The sequence below is a fragment of the Elgaria multicarinata genome, chromosome 4, assembly GCF_023053635.1.
Source record: "Elgaria multicarinata webbii isolate HBS135686 ecotype San Diego chromosome 4, rElgMul1.1.pri, whole genome shotgun sequence".
Classification (NCBI taxonomy): Eukaryota; Metazoa; Chordata; class Lepidosauria; order Squamata; family Anguidae; genus Elgaria; species Elgaria multicarinata.
Genome location: NC_086174.1, coordinates 25,966,572 through 25,986,327, shown reverse-complemented (window position 1 = coordinate 25,986,327; position 19,756 = coordinate 25,966,572). Strand labels below are relative to the sequence as shown.

General features: G+C 41.3%; 1 protein-coding gene across 3 annotated transcripts in view; it reads left to right on the top strand.

Moving 5' to 3' along the window:
- PPM1B (protein phosphatase, Mg2+/Mn2+ dependent 1B) overlaps positions 1-19,756 on the top strand; it is a 52,266-nt gene that overhangs the window by 15,310 nt on the left and 17,200 nt on the right. For 2 of the 3 annotated variants that reach the window (XM_063123983.1, XM_063123980.1), the window contains exons 2-4: positions 10,008-10,150; positions 11,998-12,860; positions 13,827-13,944. In XM_063123983.1, coding sequence (XP_062980053.1) covers positions 12,021-12,860; positions 13,827-13,944 — 958 coding nt within the window. In that variant the 5' untranslated portion in view covers positions 10,008-10,150; positions 11,998-12,020. The remainder of the gene's footprint in view (positions 1-10,007; positions 10,151-11,997; positions 12,861-13,826; positions 13,945-19,756) is intronic. The other variant, XM_063123982.1, reaches the window with a different exon arrangement.

The following is a 19,756-nucleotide window of genomic DNA, read 5'->3' as shown; positions in this document are numbered from 1 at the left end:
GTATGGCATTTACCAAGCAAACCCGCAAAAATAGAGCAGACAGACTTCGTTCCGTGCTTTGGGAGAAAGGCCTGAAGGCTACCGAACCCACGCCTCAAAAGCACGTGGAAAAATCCTCCTCAAGGTCAATGAGCAGGGACCGCAGCCCTGAAATTCAGAACTTTGTGATTACTGAGGAGATGATGGCGGAAAACAGGGCCATACCCCTGACGCCAGGCCGATCCCTTGCGGTATCCGCAGCCAAAAAGATTGCCAAAAAGGCTCGGACCCCAAAATCGGCAGAACAAATCAAAAAGAAGAAGAAGAAGAGGAAGGACACCGAAAAAGGTTCCTCCTCTAAGGCCGCGACCGTAACAACGGTATCGCCCAGGCCTCTTACCGCGTCGAGATCAACCACGGTACCGACGCAAGCCTCGGTACCAGAAGATTTACCACTGTCGAACCCCATACCGACCGCAAGAAGCTCGATGTCGGAGGGGGAGATCCGCGACTCGACATCGGCCATTTCGGTACCGTGCGCTACCTCACAAGAACGTGGGGCTCAACCTAGGGTACCAGCATCACCTGCTTATCGACAGAGGTCTGTGCCCTCTCAACTGGACTATGACAGAGTTTCCCAATTCTCGGGATACCATAGGCAAGACTTGTAGGACTGGGAGTATTACCGACCCCAGGAATACTATCCAGATGAATGCAGGCAGGAGGAACGCTACGCTCATCCTCCTCCACCTACCAGAGTCATTCAACTCTCCTCACCTCGGGCCCTGACACCAGGGCACCGTACTAGAAAGGAGGCGTTGATACCAAGGGTTACTGCGGCATCTTCGGTACCGCACCACGAACAAGCGTTGCAGCCAATCCAGGTAGCAATGCAACCTACTTCATCGAACTCACCTGATGATGAGTACAGGTCTGATTCAGACTCGCTGGTGTCGGTCGCACCGTCGATGCCGTCACCAGAGGATATAGTAAACACCCATGATCCCGCTTCCCCGTCGGAGGACATGGGTAGTTTTTCAGATCACGTCCTCAGGATGGCGCAGTCGCTGTGCCTCGACGTCGATCAACCTGCGGAAGTGGAAGATGATCCGATTTACGACGTATTGAAGACGGAGGCGAGCTCTACCATCGCGATTCCCTTTCCTCCTACCTTGAAACGCACGGCACAAATTTCTTGGAAAACACCGTGCGCTGCTCAACCAACTTTCAAGAGGTTGGAGGCAATGTATAAGATACAAGAGACGAACGCAGAGTTTTTGTTCCAGCACCCTAAACCAAACTCAATAATCATCGAGTCTGCTCAGGGCAGATCTCAGAAAATAATTCAGCCCCTGTTGACAGGGAAGGCAGGAAATTAGACTACCTTGGCAGAAGAGTCTACGCCTCTTCATCACTAGGAATACGCACCTCGGCTTATGAAGCTACCATGGCGCGATATCAGATTTTCCTATGGGAAAAAATAGGCACACTTTGTGACCATCTTCCCAATGACAAACGCGAGCTGGCGAGGATTTTTCAATCCAAGGCCACAGCCATAGCGAAGTTACAGCTGAATTCCGCAAGGCATCAGACAGACTCACATTCGAAGTCTATGATGAGCTCAGTAGCACTTCGACGCCATGCTTGGCTGAGGTCGGCCAACTTGGCGAATGAAACTAAAACAAGGATAGAGAGTTTGCCCTTCGATGGCGAGGGCCTCTTTAACACCAAGACTGATGAATCTTTGGACTCAATATACAAAGCTCGCACAACGGCTAGAAAGATGGGGTTTTCGCAACCTCCACCCCAGTACAAACAGAGGCGTTGGACAAGGCAGCCTTACCCACAGTTACAGCAACGACCCCAATATGACAAGCAGCCAGCTGAGCAACAGCAGCTTCAAAGAAAGAGGCCCTACCAAGGCCGCTGCCAGCAGAATAGACATCAGCCGGACTTCACCAAGAGGCAGCGCCTTTGACTTCCCTGCCCCAGGTCTACTACCCTTTACCAACCGTCTAGCACCCATGTACCATCAATGGGAGTCCATAACATCCGACTCCTGGGTGCTCACCATCATCGAGACGGGGTATGCCATCGAGTTCGATACCCTTCCTCCCTCTTCGGGGGTGAAAGTAACAGCGCCGTCCCCTCCTCTGCTGCTCAAGGTACAAACCCTACTAGCAAAGGGAGCCATCTCGCCTGTACCCGCAGAGGAGATCAACCAAGGATTCTTCTTGCGCTACTTCATAGTCCCGAAGAAGGATGGAGGTCTTCGACCGATTATGGACTTAAGGCAGTTAAACAAGTACATCACCCCGAAAAAGTTCCGTATGACTACGGTTGCCTCTATTCTCCAGCTACTGCATACGGGGGTGTGGTTTGCGGTGGTAGACCTGAAGGATGCATACTTCCATATTTCCATCAGGAAGTCGCACCAAACTTACCTGCGTTTCTCCATCGGCGCCCAGCAGTTCCAGTTTACCGTTCTTCCCTTCAGCCTCGCGACGGCACCGAGGGTCTTCACGAAAGTGATGGCTGTTGTATGCGCACATCTATGACAAAAAGAAATTCACATTTATCCATATATAGACGACTGGCTCCTGGTGGCAGAGAACAGTTACACGCTCCAGGAGAATATTGTCACAACTCTCAACCTTCTGGACTCTCTAGGATTATGGGTAAACCAGGAAAAGTCCATACTGACCCCTCAACGGACAATAGACTTTATAGGGGTGACTTTATCGTCTCGGGATGGAAGAGCATATCTCCCGGTAACAAGAGCAAGGACTCTTCGAGACCTCATCCTCGATATCGAAACTCAAGCAAGACCCTCGGCATGGACAATCCAAAGATTGTTGGGCTTGATGGCAGCGACCACCGCTGTCATCAGATTCGCGAGACTGCAAATGAGGGTCCTTCAAGGCTGGTTTTTGAGGACGTTCGACCTTCGACGCAATGCCCGCACAACCTACCTTTCGATACCGAGGCAGGTACGAGCGTCGTTGAGATGGTGGCTCTCGATGGAAAACCTCCTGGAAGGAGTTCCTTTTCTACAAGAGGCACCGTCGGTGACCATTACGACCGATGCTTCTCTCATCGGGTGGGGAGCCCACTGCAACTCGTTCACCGCCCAGGGCTGATGGCCTCCTCAACAGAAAGAGGAGCATATCAATCATCTGGAACTCCTGGCGGTAGAGAATGCGTTAAAAACCTTCACTCAAATCGTCGAGGGCAGGAATGCCCTGATCGCAACAGACAATACCACAGTAGTCTGCTACATAAACAGACAAGGGGGAACAAGGTCACATCCCTTGACCCGATCTGCACTCAGAATTTGGAACTGGTGCATAAAAAGAAAGACTTACCTGACTGTGATCCATGTAGAGGGCAAGGAGAACATCGTGGCGGACTCCCTCAGCAGGTCCTTCCACGTCGACCACGAATGGGAGTTCGATACCGAAGTAAGAGATGATCTCTTTCGGTACTGGGGCCTCCCTGCTGTCGATGTCTTTGCCACTGCAGAAAACGCAGTCTGTACCAGATTCTGCAGCAGAGCAGGAGGAGGAAGGAACTCGCTAGGAGACGCCTTCACAAGAACGTGGGCAGAGGACTTGCTCTACATCTTCCCCCCCTTCCCACTCCTGACAAAAGTTGTGTCCAAAATACAGGCAGACAAAGCAGACTGTATTCTAATCGCACCTTGGTGGCCTCGGCAACCGTGGTTCCCTCACGCCCTTTGACTGTCGAGAGGGGACTACGTCAAATTACCATCGATACCGAACCTCCTGTCTCGACACCAGGGCAAGGTTCGACACTCGGACCTCTCGACGCTCAAGATGACGGCGTGGAGGATAACACCACACTCTCCCGTACCGTACAATTGACTGTTCAGAGCATTTTGACGGCATCAAGAAAGCCTTCGACAAGGAAATCATATGCGGCTAAGTGGGAAAGATTTTCTAAGTTTGCACTAGAAACGAATCACACAGCTAAGACTTGCCCTGTCTTAGTGATTCTTGAATATCTGCTCTCACTATATCGAGCAGGACTAGGACTTTCTTCAATCAGAGTCCATCTAGCCGCCATCACAGCTTTTCACAGTGGTGTGGAAGGGTTTTCACCTTTCACTCACCCCACCTCGAAGGAATTTCTGAAAGGACGTAGAAATACTATGCCGACAACTAGGAACATCATACCTTCATGGAGCTTATCAGTCGTGTTACACGCACTGATTAGGAAGCCGTTCGAGCCCATGGCCACAACGGATTTGAGACTCTTGACCCTCAAGACTGTGTTCCTGGTGGCCATAACCTCGGCAAGGCGCGCTAGTGAGCTTAGAGCTCTAAGGATAGATGCGCCCTATACGATTTTTCATAGTGACAGGGTCGTGTTACGAACAGACCCATCGTTCCTACCTAAGGTGGTGACACCTTTTCATCTGGCCCAAGACATTGTCTTACCAGCATTTTTTCCAAATCCTACGACGCCTGCAGACGCTTCTCTGCACATGTTGGACGTTAGAAGGGCTCTCGCTTTTTATAAAGCGAGGACTGAGAAATTTAGGAAATCCAAACAACTCTTTGTATGTTATGGTGAGCCTTTTAAGGGACTTCCAGTGTCATGCCAGCGGTTGTCCCGCTGGATTGTAGAGACAATTGAACTTGCCTACTCTATCTCCAAACTAGACATACAGCGTCCTGTGACAGCTCATTCAGCCAGGGCGATGTCAACATCTGTGGCTTTTAACAGGGGTGTTCCACTTCGGGACGTTTGCAAGGCCGCAACCTGGTCCACCCCTTCCACATTTGTCAAGCACTACAGCTTGGACACTCGCTCCAGACAGGACTGTTCATTTGGAAGGATGGTGCTCTCAGAAGTCTTGAAATAATACACCAGCCCACCTCCAAGGTATGTTAGCTTGCTACTCGCCCATATGTGTGATGCATAGAGACCATGATGAAGAAATGCAGGTTGCTTACCTGTAACTGTAGTTCTTCGAGTGGTCATCTATGCATTCACACAACCCACCCACCATCCCCTCTTGGTGGTGTGAAACTTACAAATGACACAGTTAAATTTACAGATTGACTTGACTTTATTTAGTATACACTCATGTTTATGGGGGCACAATGTCGGACTCCTGTAAACTGAAGTAAGGGCGGGAACCCCAGGGACATGCGCAGTAGCGTGGGGGAGGGGTTCCCGCCAAAAGCGTTTCCCTAAGCTATAGTAGGTTCCGGTTCAGGTCTCCGCGCAGGCGCAGAGCCCATATGTGTGAATGCATAGATGACCACTCGAAGAACTACAGTTACAGGTAAGCAACCTGCATTTCTTTATCTCTCAGGAGAAAATTCAGTCATCCAGCAGTTCAGCTTTGAACAGTCCTCATGCTAATTATTTAATGCCATAGCTTTAAGCAGCAACCTGCTATAGCTCTGGAAAGTTCATATAAGAGAATCCTTCACCCTGTTTCAGTATATTCCACTTAATAGTTCCAGTAGAGGCAAAAGCAGGACAAGTAGTTCCAGTATAACATACCCTCTCTTCCTTTATTTTACACACACACACACATACACACACACACACACACACACACACACACACACACACCCCAGTTTATTGAACTCTCCTTCCATTTCTAAAACATGTATATTTATACTTGTGGCTCTCCAGATGTTTTAGCCTGCAACTTCCATCATCCTTCACTATTGGCTATGCTGGCTAGGGGTGATTGGAGTTGTAGGTGAAAACATCTGGGGGGCACATGTTGCCCACCCCTGCTGTAGCTTGTTAGTTCTTCAGCTAAAGGGTTGGTTTGAGAGTATAACATGGCCTTAAGGCGGCTGGTGCCACTGGCATCATTCACATTTTTAAAAATGTAGTGAAAGGGTGGGGGAGTTGGACATAGTTTTTTTTTAAAAGGCTTCCCCCTACTTGGGATCAGCAATGTTAGTTTTCTAGAACATTTTCATTAGAAATTTTTCAGTTTTTATTGGAAAATCACTAGAAAGTTATTTAATTTAGCATGTTTACTAAATACAAGTAAAGTAAACAACAAAGCTAAAAATACCCCATATTATTATTATTTTTGTCCAAATATTCCACAGGTATTTGAGCTGAAATATTTTTAGAGGGGAAGTAAAGCACACTTGATGTGATTTAAAAGTTATATTATGTAGACATTTTTTTCAGACTACTTGTAAAAATTTAAAGACAGAGGGCCAGTTCATATGACACGAATTATTTAACAATGAGGCTGTGGCCTGTGCATCCACCATTTTGTATGTTCAACCCCTCCTTGGGGATTGTCATCTTGTGCAAACCTGATGAGTGTAGGTTATGCCAGGGTTAAACTACCTTATGTGAATAAACACTTTTCATCACTGAAAAAAGCACAGCGCTGAGAACCTTACTGAAAGGGAGATAACGGTTCTTGTATCAAGAAGTTGTGACACAGGGTTACATTACTTTGCAGACATGGGAAATCTACAAGAAGAACATGAGGGCAATAGCCTTCTCCCACTATTCCCCAGTAACTGTTGTTCAGAGGCATGCTGCCTCTAATCTTGGAGGTAGTAAATAGCCATCATTAGTACTCATAGATAGCCTTGTCCTACATGAATTAGTGTAATCCCCATTTAAAGCCATCTAAATTGATGATGATTCGCTAGGCAATTTGTGAAGAAATACCTTTTTTGTCTGTCCTGAATCTTTCTAGATGACCCAAGTTTTTTGGTATTATGACAAAGGGAGAAAAGCATCTATCCACTTCCTCTACAGCATGCATAACTTTATAATCTGAAACTCACCTTAACTCACCCTCTTTCCTAAGCTAAAAGCCATAGATACTACCTTTTTTTTATAGTGGAGTTACTCCCATTCCATTATAATCCTTTTTGGGGGTCTGGCAACCAGAACTGTACGAAGTATTCCAAATGTGATCACACCATGAATTTATTTAAAGCCATGTCAATATTACCAGTTTTAATTTTGATCCTTTTTTAGTGAACCCTAATGTGGAATTTACCTTTTTCACAGGTTTTACACATTTTTTCAGGTCGGCAGAGAAAGCTCCGCTGGAGTGTTTCCACTCATTCTGGTTGTTTAAGAAGCACTAGCTCCCTGTCATGCTAGTGGAAGGTCCTGCTGGCGCATGGGAAGAAAGATTCAAAATGTTGTTAAGAGTTGTAATGAGTTATTTCTTTCAAATTAACTGTTTTTGTTTTATAATATCTGATTTACTTTTTGTAATTAGCATAAGTTTAAAACTTTTGAATGATTAACTTTGTTCTCCTAACGTTAAGACTTTAAAAATATTTGACCCACTCTTTTTTGACTCATTAAATGCCCAACTCTAATGAGTGCTAAATTTTATTGTAAGGCTCCTTGAGGCTTTTCGTTGCTTTTATTTTTATTTAAATAATAAGTAGTCACCTCATTGCCTTCTTTTTTGTAGGGTGGCTACTACACTTGACTATTACTTTTTCTAAAAAAAATACTTGGGTGGTAGTGAGAGAGAGAATACGTGTGTGAGAGAGCATTTTATTGGTACCTTACCAGATATGCAGGGCCACTATCTTGCTTTTTTTGTAGTTTCCCTGGCTTCTGCAACTTCAGATTCCAAGTCTTGCCATTTGAGAAGAAGCTTGAGGGAAGAGGCCTTATCATGCATTTTATTGCAGTTCTGTTGGCTAGTGTCATGGGATATTATGCTGGCTGGCTGCTGTTACCAGGGATACCTAGGATGCAGATTCTAGAAGCTCTTGGAGAGAATAAAAAGGCAGTTGTTTAGTCTGGGAGCATCATTTGCAGAGAGCATAGAAAATGTTTGGCTCTTCTGGTGAGTGAAGTAAAGAGCAGAATACCCACCTCTAGTTTAAGTTTCCTTTCTTAGGGAGGAAAAAAAGGGAGAGATCCTGTTTCTACTCAGACATACATAAATCGTTGAATTAATGGGAGGGTGGTGGCGGTTGAAGGGGTGTCCTCTTCCATTTTCAAAAGTTGGATGTTGGGATAAAAAAAAGGAGGGATTCTATGTTGATGTACATTGATGGTGCTATGTAAATAAATAATAATAATAATGTATTACTTCAAATCTTACGTGGATTCCATATATCATGTATATTCCAGTGTAGTTATTTAAATAATTGTTAATTGTATAATTTTGCATATATGTGTAAAAATTAAAAACAACAGTTTTATTGTAATAACATTAAAGTTGCAACTTGCCTGAGCTGAATAGTAAATTGGCCGATTTCATTTGATTGCTATTTCAACACTATAGTAATGATGCACTACTGTTGAGAAATGTTGTGCAGTGCTATGGTAATTGTGTTCATGAGTCCCTCTGATTTCTGGACTTTAGCACTTCTAAATTTAGAAGATAGAAAGAATTGTGCATACAGCTGCTGTAGCAATGTGTTTCTGGAGCTGGGGAAATGCAGTATAGTATTTTAATCTTAGCAGTAATTATGACTTGCAATAGCATTTCTTCAATGCAAGCAAACTTTTATTATTTTACTAAAGCCAGAATAATTAATTTTGGAAAATTGGCTGTCGTGTTTTTTTCCAGGTATTCTCATAAGCTGGGACCTTTTGCCTTTTGATAGAAACAGTAATTGATACTATCATTCATATTGGTAAAACCATTTTTTTAGTGCTGTCGTTCTATCTCTTTTTTAATGTATTGAAACTATCTTGGTCTGCACTGTTCCATTTTTGCCTATTAGTAATAGAGGTGAACTTCAGTTTATGCAGTCTTTTAAAATAAAGGTGCAGGATTGTAATATATTATTTTGTATCAATATAAATTAAGCTCAAATCATCATTAACAAATTACATAGAAAAGGAAAAAACGAGCACTCACGAAAAATGTTCAGGCTTAAATATGGGGTCCCAGAGGTAGCTTAGTTTAGTCTTTACAATGTAGCAGGGTAGGACCATGTATCTGTTCACAGTTATCAATCCAATCTGTTCATGAAACAATTTAAGAAATGTTAGTCACAATGGAAATGTATAGTTCAATAACAGAGGGTAAAACATTTCTTCACACTGAACTTTTACAGTGGCAGAAGCCTTTAGTGAGAGGAAGGGACCTCCATAGATTTGACTGGATAAAGTGACTTGGTTCTCAAATAATGCCAGTTCATGGGTTGTTTGTCCCCCACCAACCCAGAGTTCCTTGTTCACACCTTACAACTTACTGCTGTGCAACCCCAACTATTGGTTGTTTAACCCATCGTTAGACATTATGTGCAAATCTGGTCAGTCTGTTTGCAATTGTCAGGTTCTATGGTTTAGAGTTGATTGGATGTACACTCATGTGATGTTGGATTTGCCCTTAATATGTACTTATTATTTATTATTATTTATTTATTGCATTTTTATACTGCCCAACAGCTGAAGCTCCCTGGGTGATTCACAAAAACCAAAACCATTCAAAGTATAAAACAAACAGTATAAAAACATGATATAAAATACACATTAAAATTGATTAAAAACATACCATACATGATTAAAACATCTTTAACATTTTAAATCATCTTTAAAACATTCTAAAATTTCACTGGATAGGCCTGCCGGAATAGATCAGTCTTTATTGAATACTTGAATTCAGTATTGTTGCAGTAATGGAGCGTCCTGCTTGTTTAATGTGTGGAAGCATTGCAAAGACTGAATGTTCAATGAAGCAGGAATGCATAATTCTGTTTCTTTATTGTGCCATACCTACAGTTCATGAAGTAGGATTAAGAGATTTTTAAGGCTCTGTTGCAAAGCAAAGCTGCCCTGTAAACATGCAGTTTATTGAGCAAATATAGTTCTAGCTGTTTCACAGACTTATCCCAAAAATTGCTATAATGTTAATCAGACTTCAGTGGATAAACAATTACTGACTGCATGTGCATGTGTTCTGAAGAGTGTACGACTACTTAGTAGAAGTAGTCATATAAAGAAGTTTTACCACATTTCTAATCTGCTAATTCGTTTGTATAATCTGAGGCACTAATTACTGATAATTTTTCTCTTAGGATATTCCAAGATAAAGCAAATGTTGCATCCTGCATTATCAGAAGGCTCTAAAGCTTAAACTATTCTGTACCTGTTGGCTGAAGGAATGTAAACCCTAAGGTTTTAGATCTGTGCAAAAAATTGGCAGAACTGCAGTTGACAGGTAAATACTGTTTACTGTGGACTGGGTGTAATGGAATGCATAATTGGTCTTTCTTCAGATGTTGGAACTATATGCATTAATAGATTTGTTTAGAACAGATACATGCAAGAGAAATTCTTTTTCCTTAAATATTTTTCACTATATTTTTGAGCCTTCATTTTTGGATGGTTTAAATAAAGGTCATGCTACTCATTGTAGAAGTCTGTCATCACTAGGCACAATTGGTTGACCTGTGATACATAAATGTATATTCCCTTCTGCAGATATGTGATAGGAAGTTGCCCAGCACTGCTCTAGGGAGTTTGTCATAGCCAGGAATTAGCTCCCAGGTCATTCAGTTTTCAGTTATATGGTGCCGTACTTCTATGCACTACTATCTTGTTCGCTAGAGCTGGAGTTGGCAGCATATGAGCATTCTCATGGCACCAAACCATGGTTTAGCATTTGTGTGAACCGACCCATTGTTGCTAGCTCACAGTTGCCCATTTATAAAATGAAAGTAATGACCTACCTTCAGATGGGTGAGCCATTCCTGCTCCATCCGATTAGTAATTTTTACTCATCTCAACCTCACAGAGGGTTTATGAGGTCAAATTAAATAATATAGATTTTGCATATAAGCCGGCCTGCAACACACACATGAAGCATAGCTCAAATATTTATGAAGCTGTTTGTGAGATATTTTACTGTTGAGCAGTGATGCTTTTCTCTCTCTCTAAAGGCTTGATTTTAAAGTGGCCTACCTCTTAATATAGTATTTGCACGGTGTTTTGAGTTGTCAGGGACATTTTGAGTCTGTCCTTTTAGTTTTGTACATCCCTGTTTCATAGAATATAGTGGATGCTACATCCACTATATGTTGATTTGAAATAGTTGTTTTATATACCAGTGGATGTGCCTGGAGCAACACGTGCTTTTTTTAATATTGGCCTTTTGAGCAAACACATATTTCTGTTTCTCTTAGAAGATACTTTGTTTTGATTTTTTTAAAATCTTGCTGGCAAAGCTTTTATATGTCATTTTTATATATATTAAAGGTGGACATGGAAACAGGATTTCAGATTGCCATAAGCACTATTATTAATCTAAATGCTCTTCTGCCTCTGGATTCACATGCTTGCATTTTATTCATAACTTGAGCATTTAATTGAATGCCTTCATGTAATTATGATTCAGGTTACGATACCATGTGGCAGTCTGCATATTCAGAAGAATCAGATGGTGTAACCTTTGACTGTACACTGTCTGTAGTTGAGAAATAAGCATGTTTGCTCATCCATATTCATATGAACAAAATAAACACCTCCCTCAATATACAGATAGACACAAGTGTGGGGAAAGAATAGACATGTTAATTCTCTCTGCACAAGATATGTTTTATATATGTTTTAATTGAATTCAGATATGTGATTTCCCACCTAGTGGTTTCATACCAGATTATAAACCATGGGGTGGAGCCAGGATCTGCCTTCCATTGATGGAAGGGCTCTCCTCACAGAAAGTGCTTCTGATGAAATTTGGGGAATTCCTCCAGCCTACACTACAGCTCACCTCATTAAGCAGGGTCTCCTGATGCTCTGTGTAGCATTTTCATGGAGCTAGAGAAACTGCTATGGGGGAGAGGGGTTGAGGAAGCCTACTGCCTCTAGCCCAGCTGCACGCGCCTAAATCTGGTTCCAACCCCACACATTTCAGTGCTTTTGGTTATGTTGTCATAGGAGACCAAAGCTTTTCTGCACCAAAGTTTTGACTGTCTCGAAGGTGGATGTTGCTTAGCTATTCAACTAGTTCTTTGTATTGTTTTTAATTTACACTTTGTGTATTGATGATCAAATTTTGTTTTGCAGATTTCTTTGCAAATTAAGTCAACATGGGTGCGTTTTTGGATAAACCAAAAACAGAGAAGCATAATGCTCATGGGGCAGGAAATGGGCTGCGTTATGGCCTCAGCAGTATGCAAGGATGGAGAGTGGAAATGGAAGATGCTCATACAGCTGTTGTAGGAATTCCTCATGGTTTAGAGGACTGGTCCTTCTTTGCGGTTTATGATGGTCATGCAGGATCTCGTGTGGCTAATTACTGCTCAAACCACTTACTAGAACACATCACTAACAATGAAGACTTCAAGGGAACAGAACAGCCCAGCTCTGAACCTTCCGTGGAAAATGTCAAGAGTGGAATCAGAACTGGCTTTTTGAAAATAGATGAGTACATGCGCAATTTTTCAGACCTCAGAAATGGCATGGACAGGAGTGGCTCAACAGCAGTGGGAGTTATGATTTCACCTGAGCACATTTACTTTATCAACTGTGGAGACTCACGTGCTGTTCTCTATAGGAATGGGCAAGTCTGCTTTTCTACACAAGATCACAAGCCTTGCAATCCAAGGGAGAAGGAGAGAATCCAGAATGCAGGAGGGAGTGTCATGATTCAGCGTGTTAATGGCTCATTAGCAGTTTCTCGTGCTCTGGGGGACTATGACTACAAATGTGTTGATGGCAAAGGCCCTACAGAACAACTTGTTTCTCCAGAACCTGAGGTTTATGAAATTGTAAGAGCAGAAGAGGATGAATTTATTGTCTTGGCTTGTGATGGAATCTGGGATGTAATGAGCAACGAGGAGCTCTGTGAATTTGTTAAGTCTAGGCTTGAAGTATCAGATGATCTGGAAAAAGTGTGCAATTGGGTAGTGGATACTTGTTTACACAAGGTATGTAACTTACTCCACCCAAAAGATTGAATAAAGGGTTTTTTTTTTGGGGGGGGGGATATTCTTTTCTACTGGCAACATTGGACAAAACTTAATCTAATAAAATATTTTTGAATGGGTGTTGAACTTTTCTGCATTTGCTGATAGAACTTGGTAAGGAATTAGTCTGCAATAATTCATAAAATTGTGAACTTGTTAAGAATTCACCCTGCTATTGGGTTTGGGATGATCAGTTCATTTTACATAATTGGTGGTTCTTACTGTTAGCTGGTTTTCCAGATTGTTCACCTGCCAGGAAATATACTTATCAATCTCTCGTTACTATGTATTTATTTTAGGATAAAGAATTGTTTTAGAATTGGGCTATCATATCAGAACCAAGGGTATAAAATGACTATAAAGTTTGTCTCCATTCCCAAACTGATAAGTTCCATTCTACCACAGTTTGGGTGAAGACTAGATAAATGTGAAAACAATTTTGATTCTGAACATAAATTTTGGAGGACTATTAAGTGAAAGTAAACTTTATCAGTGCAGATGTATCACGTTTTGAATCCCCCCAACAGTATCTCAATAATCAGAAGCTGAATGAATGCAGGAGGGTTTGATTGCTAAAAATTGAGCAGCCTTTTTCTTGAGTACTCATAAATGAATTTTAACTTTGTATTAAATAAGTGACAATGGATAGAAGGATGTTTTTATTAGAGACAGTTTGCAAATTAAGATTGAAATAGATGATAAGTAATGTAATTCAATACATTATGTATTCTGATTTCCTGTAGGTCATATGGAAAAAACATGTTTAGCACTACTGAATTACTTAAATTAAATCTAGGCATAAGAAACATCTCACAAATGTAGCATGCAGGTTTGGAATATTTAACACTGAATAAGTATTTGATTTGGAATTGTGAAAAAGATAAAACAAACCTCAAATATATATTGTTTTTTCCTCCCAAAATATAGGGAAGTCGTGATAACATGAGTATTGTTCTAGTTTGCTTTTCAAATGCTCCTAAGGTCTCAGATGAGGCAATGAAAAGAGATGCAGAATTGGATAAGCACTTGGAATCACGAGTGGAAGGTAAGAAATTGCATTCTGTATTATACTTTTTTCGGGCTGTACTCAAACCTGTTCACAGAACTCCCAGAAACAATTGAAGCAGCTTTAGGCAAAAAAATTGGACCAGAGTCTAGCTATGATGGAATTAAAGAGCGTAAACACTATCTTTTTTGTGATGGATGTACATCTGAGCCACAGGATCTAGACAACAGCCTAGTGTATTTGCTGATGAAACTATTTGTCCTGTGGCCTGTACAGATTGTTCAGCACAATTGAATATGTTTTTTGCAGGTACAGATTATCTTGCAATCTGCACACTGGCCAATTTATAGTGTAAGGTGTTAACTTTTGTAAGCATATTTTTAAAGTTAGTCTTGTTAGGTCATCCCTTATGAAAGTAGAGTCTATTACTAAACATAGCAAACTCTTTTGAAGAGCAGGCAAACTTGCTTATATTACTCAGTCATTCCAGCTCTTGGATAATTAAGATCAACAAGTATATGTGCCCTGATTTGCTAAAATAGCATCACAATTAATATTTTCTACGCTCTATTTTCATGTGAATAGCTGGCTGAAAAATTAAGGAAGTATTGTCAAAGATCTGATGATACGAATTTTTTGGAGTGTAGGGGACTTGAGTACCTGAGGCTGTACTCAGAAGCAGTGTTAAATAATAAACATTCTGTGTGCCTAATGCTTAAGTCAACCTGAAGTCAAAATGGGAAACAGCTAAAAGTAAAAAATGTGGTTGGTCTTCTGCAGCGTTTTTTGGTAGTACATATCAACTCTTAATTCAATGCTGTTTGCTTTTCATATAAATTACTTAAGATATAAGCCACCTCCCCCCACTTTCAAAGATGTGTTACCTAATGAGCCTCCATTCTGTTTCCAAAAGAGAAAAGCTGTGATGCAACCAGTATCTTTAGGATAGAAAGAGAGTGTGACCAATGTAACAGGGTGGGGTAATGGTTTGGGCATAAATACTAGTAGAAGAGTTGGTATTGGTTTATGTCTTTTACTGCCATACATTTCAGGAGAGAAGTAATGATAGCATTCATATCCTGAGGCCAGGAATTGCTGCATCATGCATTGCCTCCTGTTTGTGCTTTTGAGTACTTTGCTTAGGTTTTTTTATGCTGTTGCGTTTTTGTTTGTTTGTTTTTGCAAACTTGTCAAGAAGTTCTTGATGGCATGTAAATGTGCTCATTCTAAAACTTGACATGGATATACACCGCACTGGAAATAACATGAGTAGAAAACCATTAATTTCTTAGTGACTGAAGTGTGTATCACAATCATGCAGTTGAGCAACTGCATACAGAAGTATTTGCATAGTACTTAGAGATAGTTATTGACTGCGCCTGGGTTTGTAACTATGATTTCCACATTCAAGTCCAATGCTGTTCAGTTTTTGCTTTCTCATCTACAATATCAATAAAATTCTGCATTTTGGATGGTGTTTTGAGAATTTTTATAGGCTCTCTATTTAAACAAGTGATTGGTATATGTGACTGATAACAGGCAGAGTGACGAGAGGATGTGCTGGCAGCATCTTCAAACTGTTGTGTTCCAAATAACATGAACTTATTTCTTAGTTCAGACATGTGCAACTTGTTTGTACCCTATCCCAAAAAACTTAACACCCTGTGACCAGACTATGCAGATTCTGCACCAGGCAAAGCTGAACTTTACAACCTGCATAAATTATGTAAATGTGTATTTCTTTCTTTGTATAGTTCTTTTGATCATTATTGCAGCTTTACTATTTTGCTGATCATGGCAAGGAGTAGTGAATGGCAGTAAAGCCCCACCTGCTAACCACTGGATATTTTATTGAGCCACCCCATTTATTATGGAGAGTTCTATAGCCATTGCCATCATTACTTGCATTTTTCCAGCTCTAAGTGGTAGAAATGTATTTCATTTTAAAAATGAAAGCTGAAACTTGTGGGGCCAGTTTGCGCAACACGACACAACATCGTGTCATGGTTTCATTTCCCATGAGGAGCGGTGGCACATGCTATCTGCTATTATGAATATGCAAGCCTTTGCTGGGAGTTGCTATGGCTTGTCATGTCATGCAAACCTCGCTGCCAGCAGTCATTTGAGGGTTAAACAACCTTCACATCACCCTAAAACAGACCATGGCTTCTGCAAGGATTGTTTAACCATCAAATAATCTCTGCCAGTCAGGTTTGCACAACACAACAAGCCAAGGTAATCCCCAGCTGGGTTTTGCATATTCACAATGTCGGGCAGCATGTGCTGCATTGCCCTGAGAGTTAATTAAACCAGTGGGCTGCTGTGTTGTCTGGAACAGGTCTTGGAATTTGGAGTTCTGCTCACATTATTATGCTGCCTGCATTGCTGTGGAATTTCTATGCTGTAGCAGATGTATAGACCTAACAAGCCAAATACAGCCTCTTAGTTTTGTATTTTTATTAATGTTAGTTACATTTGACAAAGTAGTGTACAGAGAATGAAAGCCAACAACACAGAAACCAGCAATACAGTTTCTAAGCATAATAATAAAAAGTAGCCTAAATCTAGCAGCCATAACTTCAGTACAGAAAGATTCTAATGCATAGAAATCTATAGCAAAGATGCCACTATTGAAAAGTCCACTGGGTCCTCAGTGTTCGTTGCCTGTCTGGGAATGTGAACATGGGGCGGGAGTTGTCAAGTACCTGGCAGGTCGCCATATGTTACTGGGTGGGCTATGTGGCATTTAGTTGGTCTCAAATTCTATAGGCTTGTGCTAGTTGCTTTAGTCTGAGCTGGTGGAAAAGGTTAGTAGTTGAATTTGCCACAATTCAAAGGATTTGGTGGGGATGATGTGAGATAGAAGAGACTATTTTCATTTCTGCTTTTTTATTATATTTAACTGGGGACTAATTGAAAATCTTTAAGATTGGATAGTGAGGTCACTAGACATATCTATTCATTATGGTTGCCTGTCCTTGACTGGGAGAGGGAGCTGGGAAAGTTGGTGGGAAGATAATGAAAGTGGGGAGTCAGGCCAGGCAATTTCCTGCTAATTTTCTATTTCGAAGGATAGATCAGAGTGGTCCCTGGTCATATGTTATGATTTCTTCTGTATTGTTCAGAGCTGGTGCAGGGTACTTGGAAACATTTTTCCTCCACCATCAAGCAGCACCTACTTTTCATACTGTAAGGCACCTGCTGAAATTTTCACCTGGTGTGAAATAGCCCTATTTTATTGGTAAACAGTAAAATTGTTTGGCTCACCTGTATCTGGGTTTTTCAATTTCTTGCCTTTTGTTTCCTTAATTCAATTTCCTGTTCAAACAATGTATCTTAAAACTATCATACAGTAAGCCTGTAAGTTTGATCTGCTATTTAAATGTTTTCTTTGAATCTCTTCCCCTTGACAGTGTCCTTGGTGCTGTCTAGCTAATGGTCTTTTGTAAACTTTTGTGTTTTTCTTAGCTTCTCAAGCTTACTTCCTGAACTCTCATTGGATACAAAATAACTCACATTTGTTAGTCTCTGCAGTGTAGTGTAAGAGTTTCGTTCTTTCCGTTGAGAGATTTTGGAATAGAATTAATAACGATCATGTGGAATGGTGAAAGAGCTCTTTATGACAGCACCTGTTTCATGGGTTAACAGGGATCTTTTAGTTAGCATTATTATTGTCTTGACATTTCAGAACAGCACATAGGTGACCTTCTTAAACTACTAATAATGATTACATGCAAACACGTTTTTTCTCTTAAATGAGATTTGTTCTTAGGGAGACAACTGCAACTTTATTTCCAAGTAAAGGTATTAATTGTGTTTTTAATTACTTTACACTGCAGTGTGATCATAGAAAACAGTACATATTTTGTGTGTGGGATAGAACTGGAAACTATTTTCTGGGTCAGTGTTGCTAAGCCTGAGAACCACCCAGAGAGCTTTGGCTATTGGGTGGTATAGAAATGTAATAAATAAATAAATAAAATAAGCCTAAGAAAGTTCCGTAACTGTTTTGTGCTGTTTTTGAAATATAAAAATGGGGGTTTAGACTATTACTGTGAGTTTCCAAAGTGCTTTTATAGAATCATAGAATAGCAGAGTTGGAAGGGGCCTACAAGGCCATCGAGTCCAACTCCCTGCTCAATGCAGGAATCCACCCTAAAGCATCCCTGACAGATGGTTGCCCAGCTGCCTCTTGAATGCCTCTAGTGTGGGAGAGCCCACAACCTCCCTAGGTAACTGATTCCATTGTCGTACTGCTCTAACAGTCAGGAAGTTTTTCCTGATGTCCATCTGGAATCTGGCTTCCTTTAACTTGAGCCCATTATTCTGTGTCCTGCACTCCGGGAGGATCGAGAAGAGATCCTGGCCCTCCTCTGTGTGACAACCTTTTAAGTATTTGAAGAGTGCTATCATGTCTCCCCTCAATCTTCTCTTCTCCAGGCTAAACATGCCCAGTTCTTTCAGTCTCTCTTCATAGGGCTTTTAGATTCTTGACTTGAATTAGGCAATAGAAATTTCATAGGAAAAAGCATTTTACTAGAAACCTTGCGTTAGAGATATGTTCAATGTGAAATTTAGCCCTACTCTCCCAGTACCCACACATTTGGTTGATTCATAGTCTCAATTCCCACAGTACAGTTCTCATGCCCTTTGTGAGGCTTCCCCAATCCACTTCTTTTGAGCTCAACCAATGCCCCAGTCATGATGAAATACATCCCTCAAGAACTGCAGGCAGGAAGTTGTCCTTTGCCAAGCCAAAGCTGGTTGCACTTTTTATATATATATATATACACACACACACACACACACACACACACACACACACAGAGAGAGAGAGAGAGAGAGAGAGAGAGGTTCCACTGTATGTGGACTTGCAGTATTTCTCTTCACTGTTGAGCACATTTTGCTCAATTATGCCAAATTTAAATGCTCTGCACATTCAGCCATCTGAACTGTGGACTTAGCTTCGTTTCTTGGCAAATGTTAATCTGGTTGCTATCCTCGTTTTTTAAAAATTGATTGGCTAGTTTGACCGCCTTACAATGGACCATAGTTATAGATTGACAGAAGAAAGTTATATTTTTGAAGTTGTCCATGATACTCTGCCACACAACTGGGCTAATAAACTACTTTGCGTAGCTTATTAAGCTACTGTGCCTGATCTGACCCATCCTCACACCCCGTGTCCCACCACAGTCCTCTGCAGTGTAGTAAACTATAGACCTCTTCACACATACCATGAAGGAGTCTACACACGTACAAGATGCCACAGGTCCATGGCATTGTTCTGTCCCCGATGTCACATTGCTTCTCTGGCCCTACCCCATCTGACATAGGGGAAGCTGGAAGTCTATGGATGTGCGCTCCCTCTATGGAGATATCCATTCTTAGTGCATGGATGTCAGCAGCGGGGCCAGTGGCACAACCCTAACCCCTTCATACAATTAATGTGTGAAGGGAGCTTACAGTTTGCCGTAACTAAGTGAAGCATGGAAAGGGAGCTTGGAGTGTACAAGTGTAGGGCAGATTCCTGAAGCATGGTTTGTTGTATATGCAGCTACAGTTATTACTCATAATTCCAGTGGGAATGTTTAACCCATGGTTGTTTTGTTTACATTAAGCCTTATGTGAGGCTTTTCTTAATCACCGGCCCAGATCAAATGAACAAACGTTTTTATTAAACCAAACTAAGTCAAATGAGTTCTGCCTTACATCAATTGTATTCTTGTTCTTTGCTGAAACAGGATTTCTGCCATGGAAATAAAAGCTGATTTTATATCTATTAAGATGAGTCTAGCTCAGCCTTCCCCGATCTGGTGCCTTCTAGATGTGCTGGACTGTAACTATCATC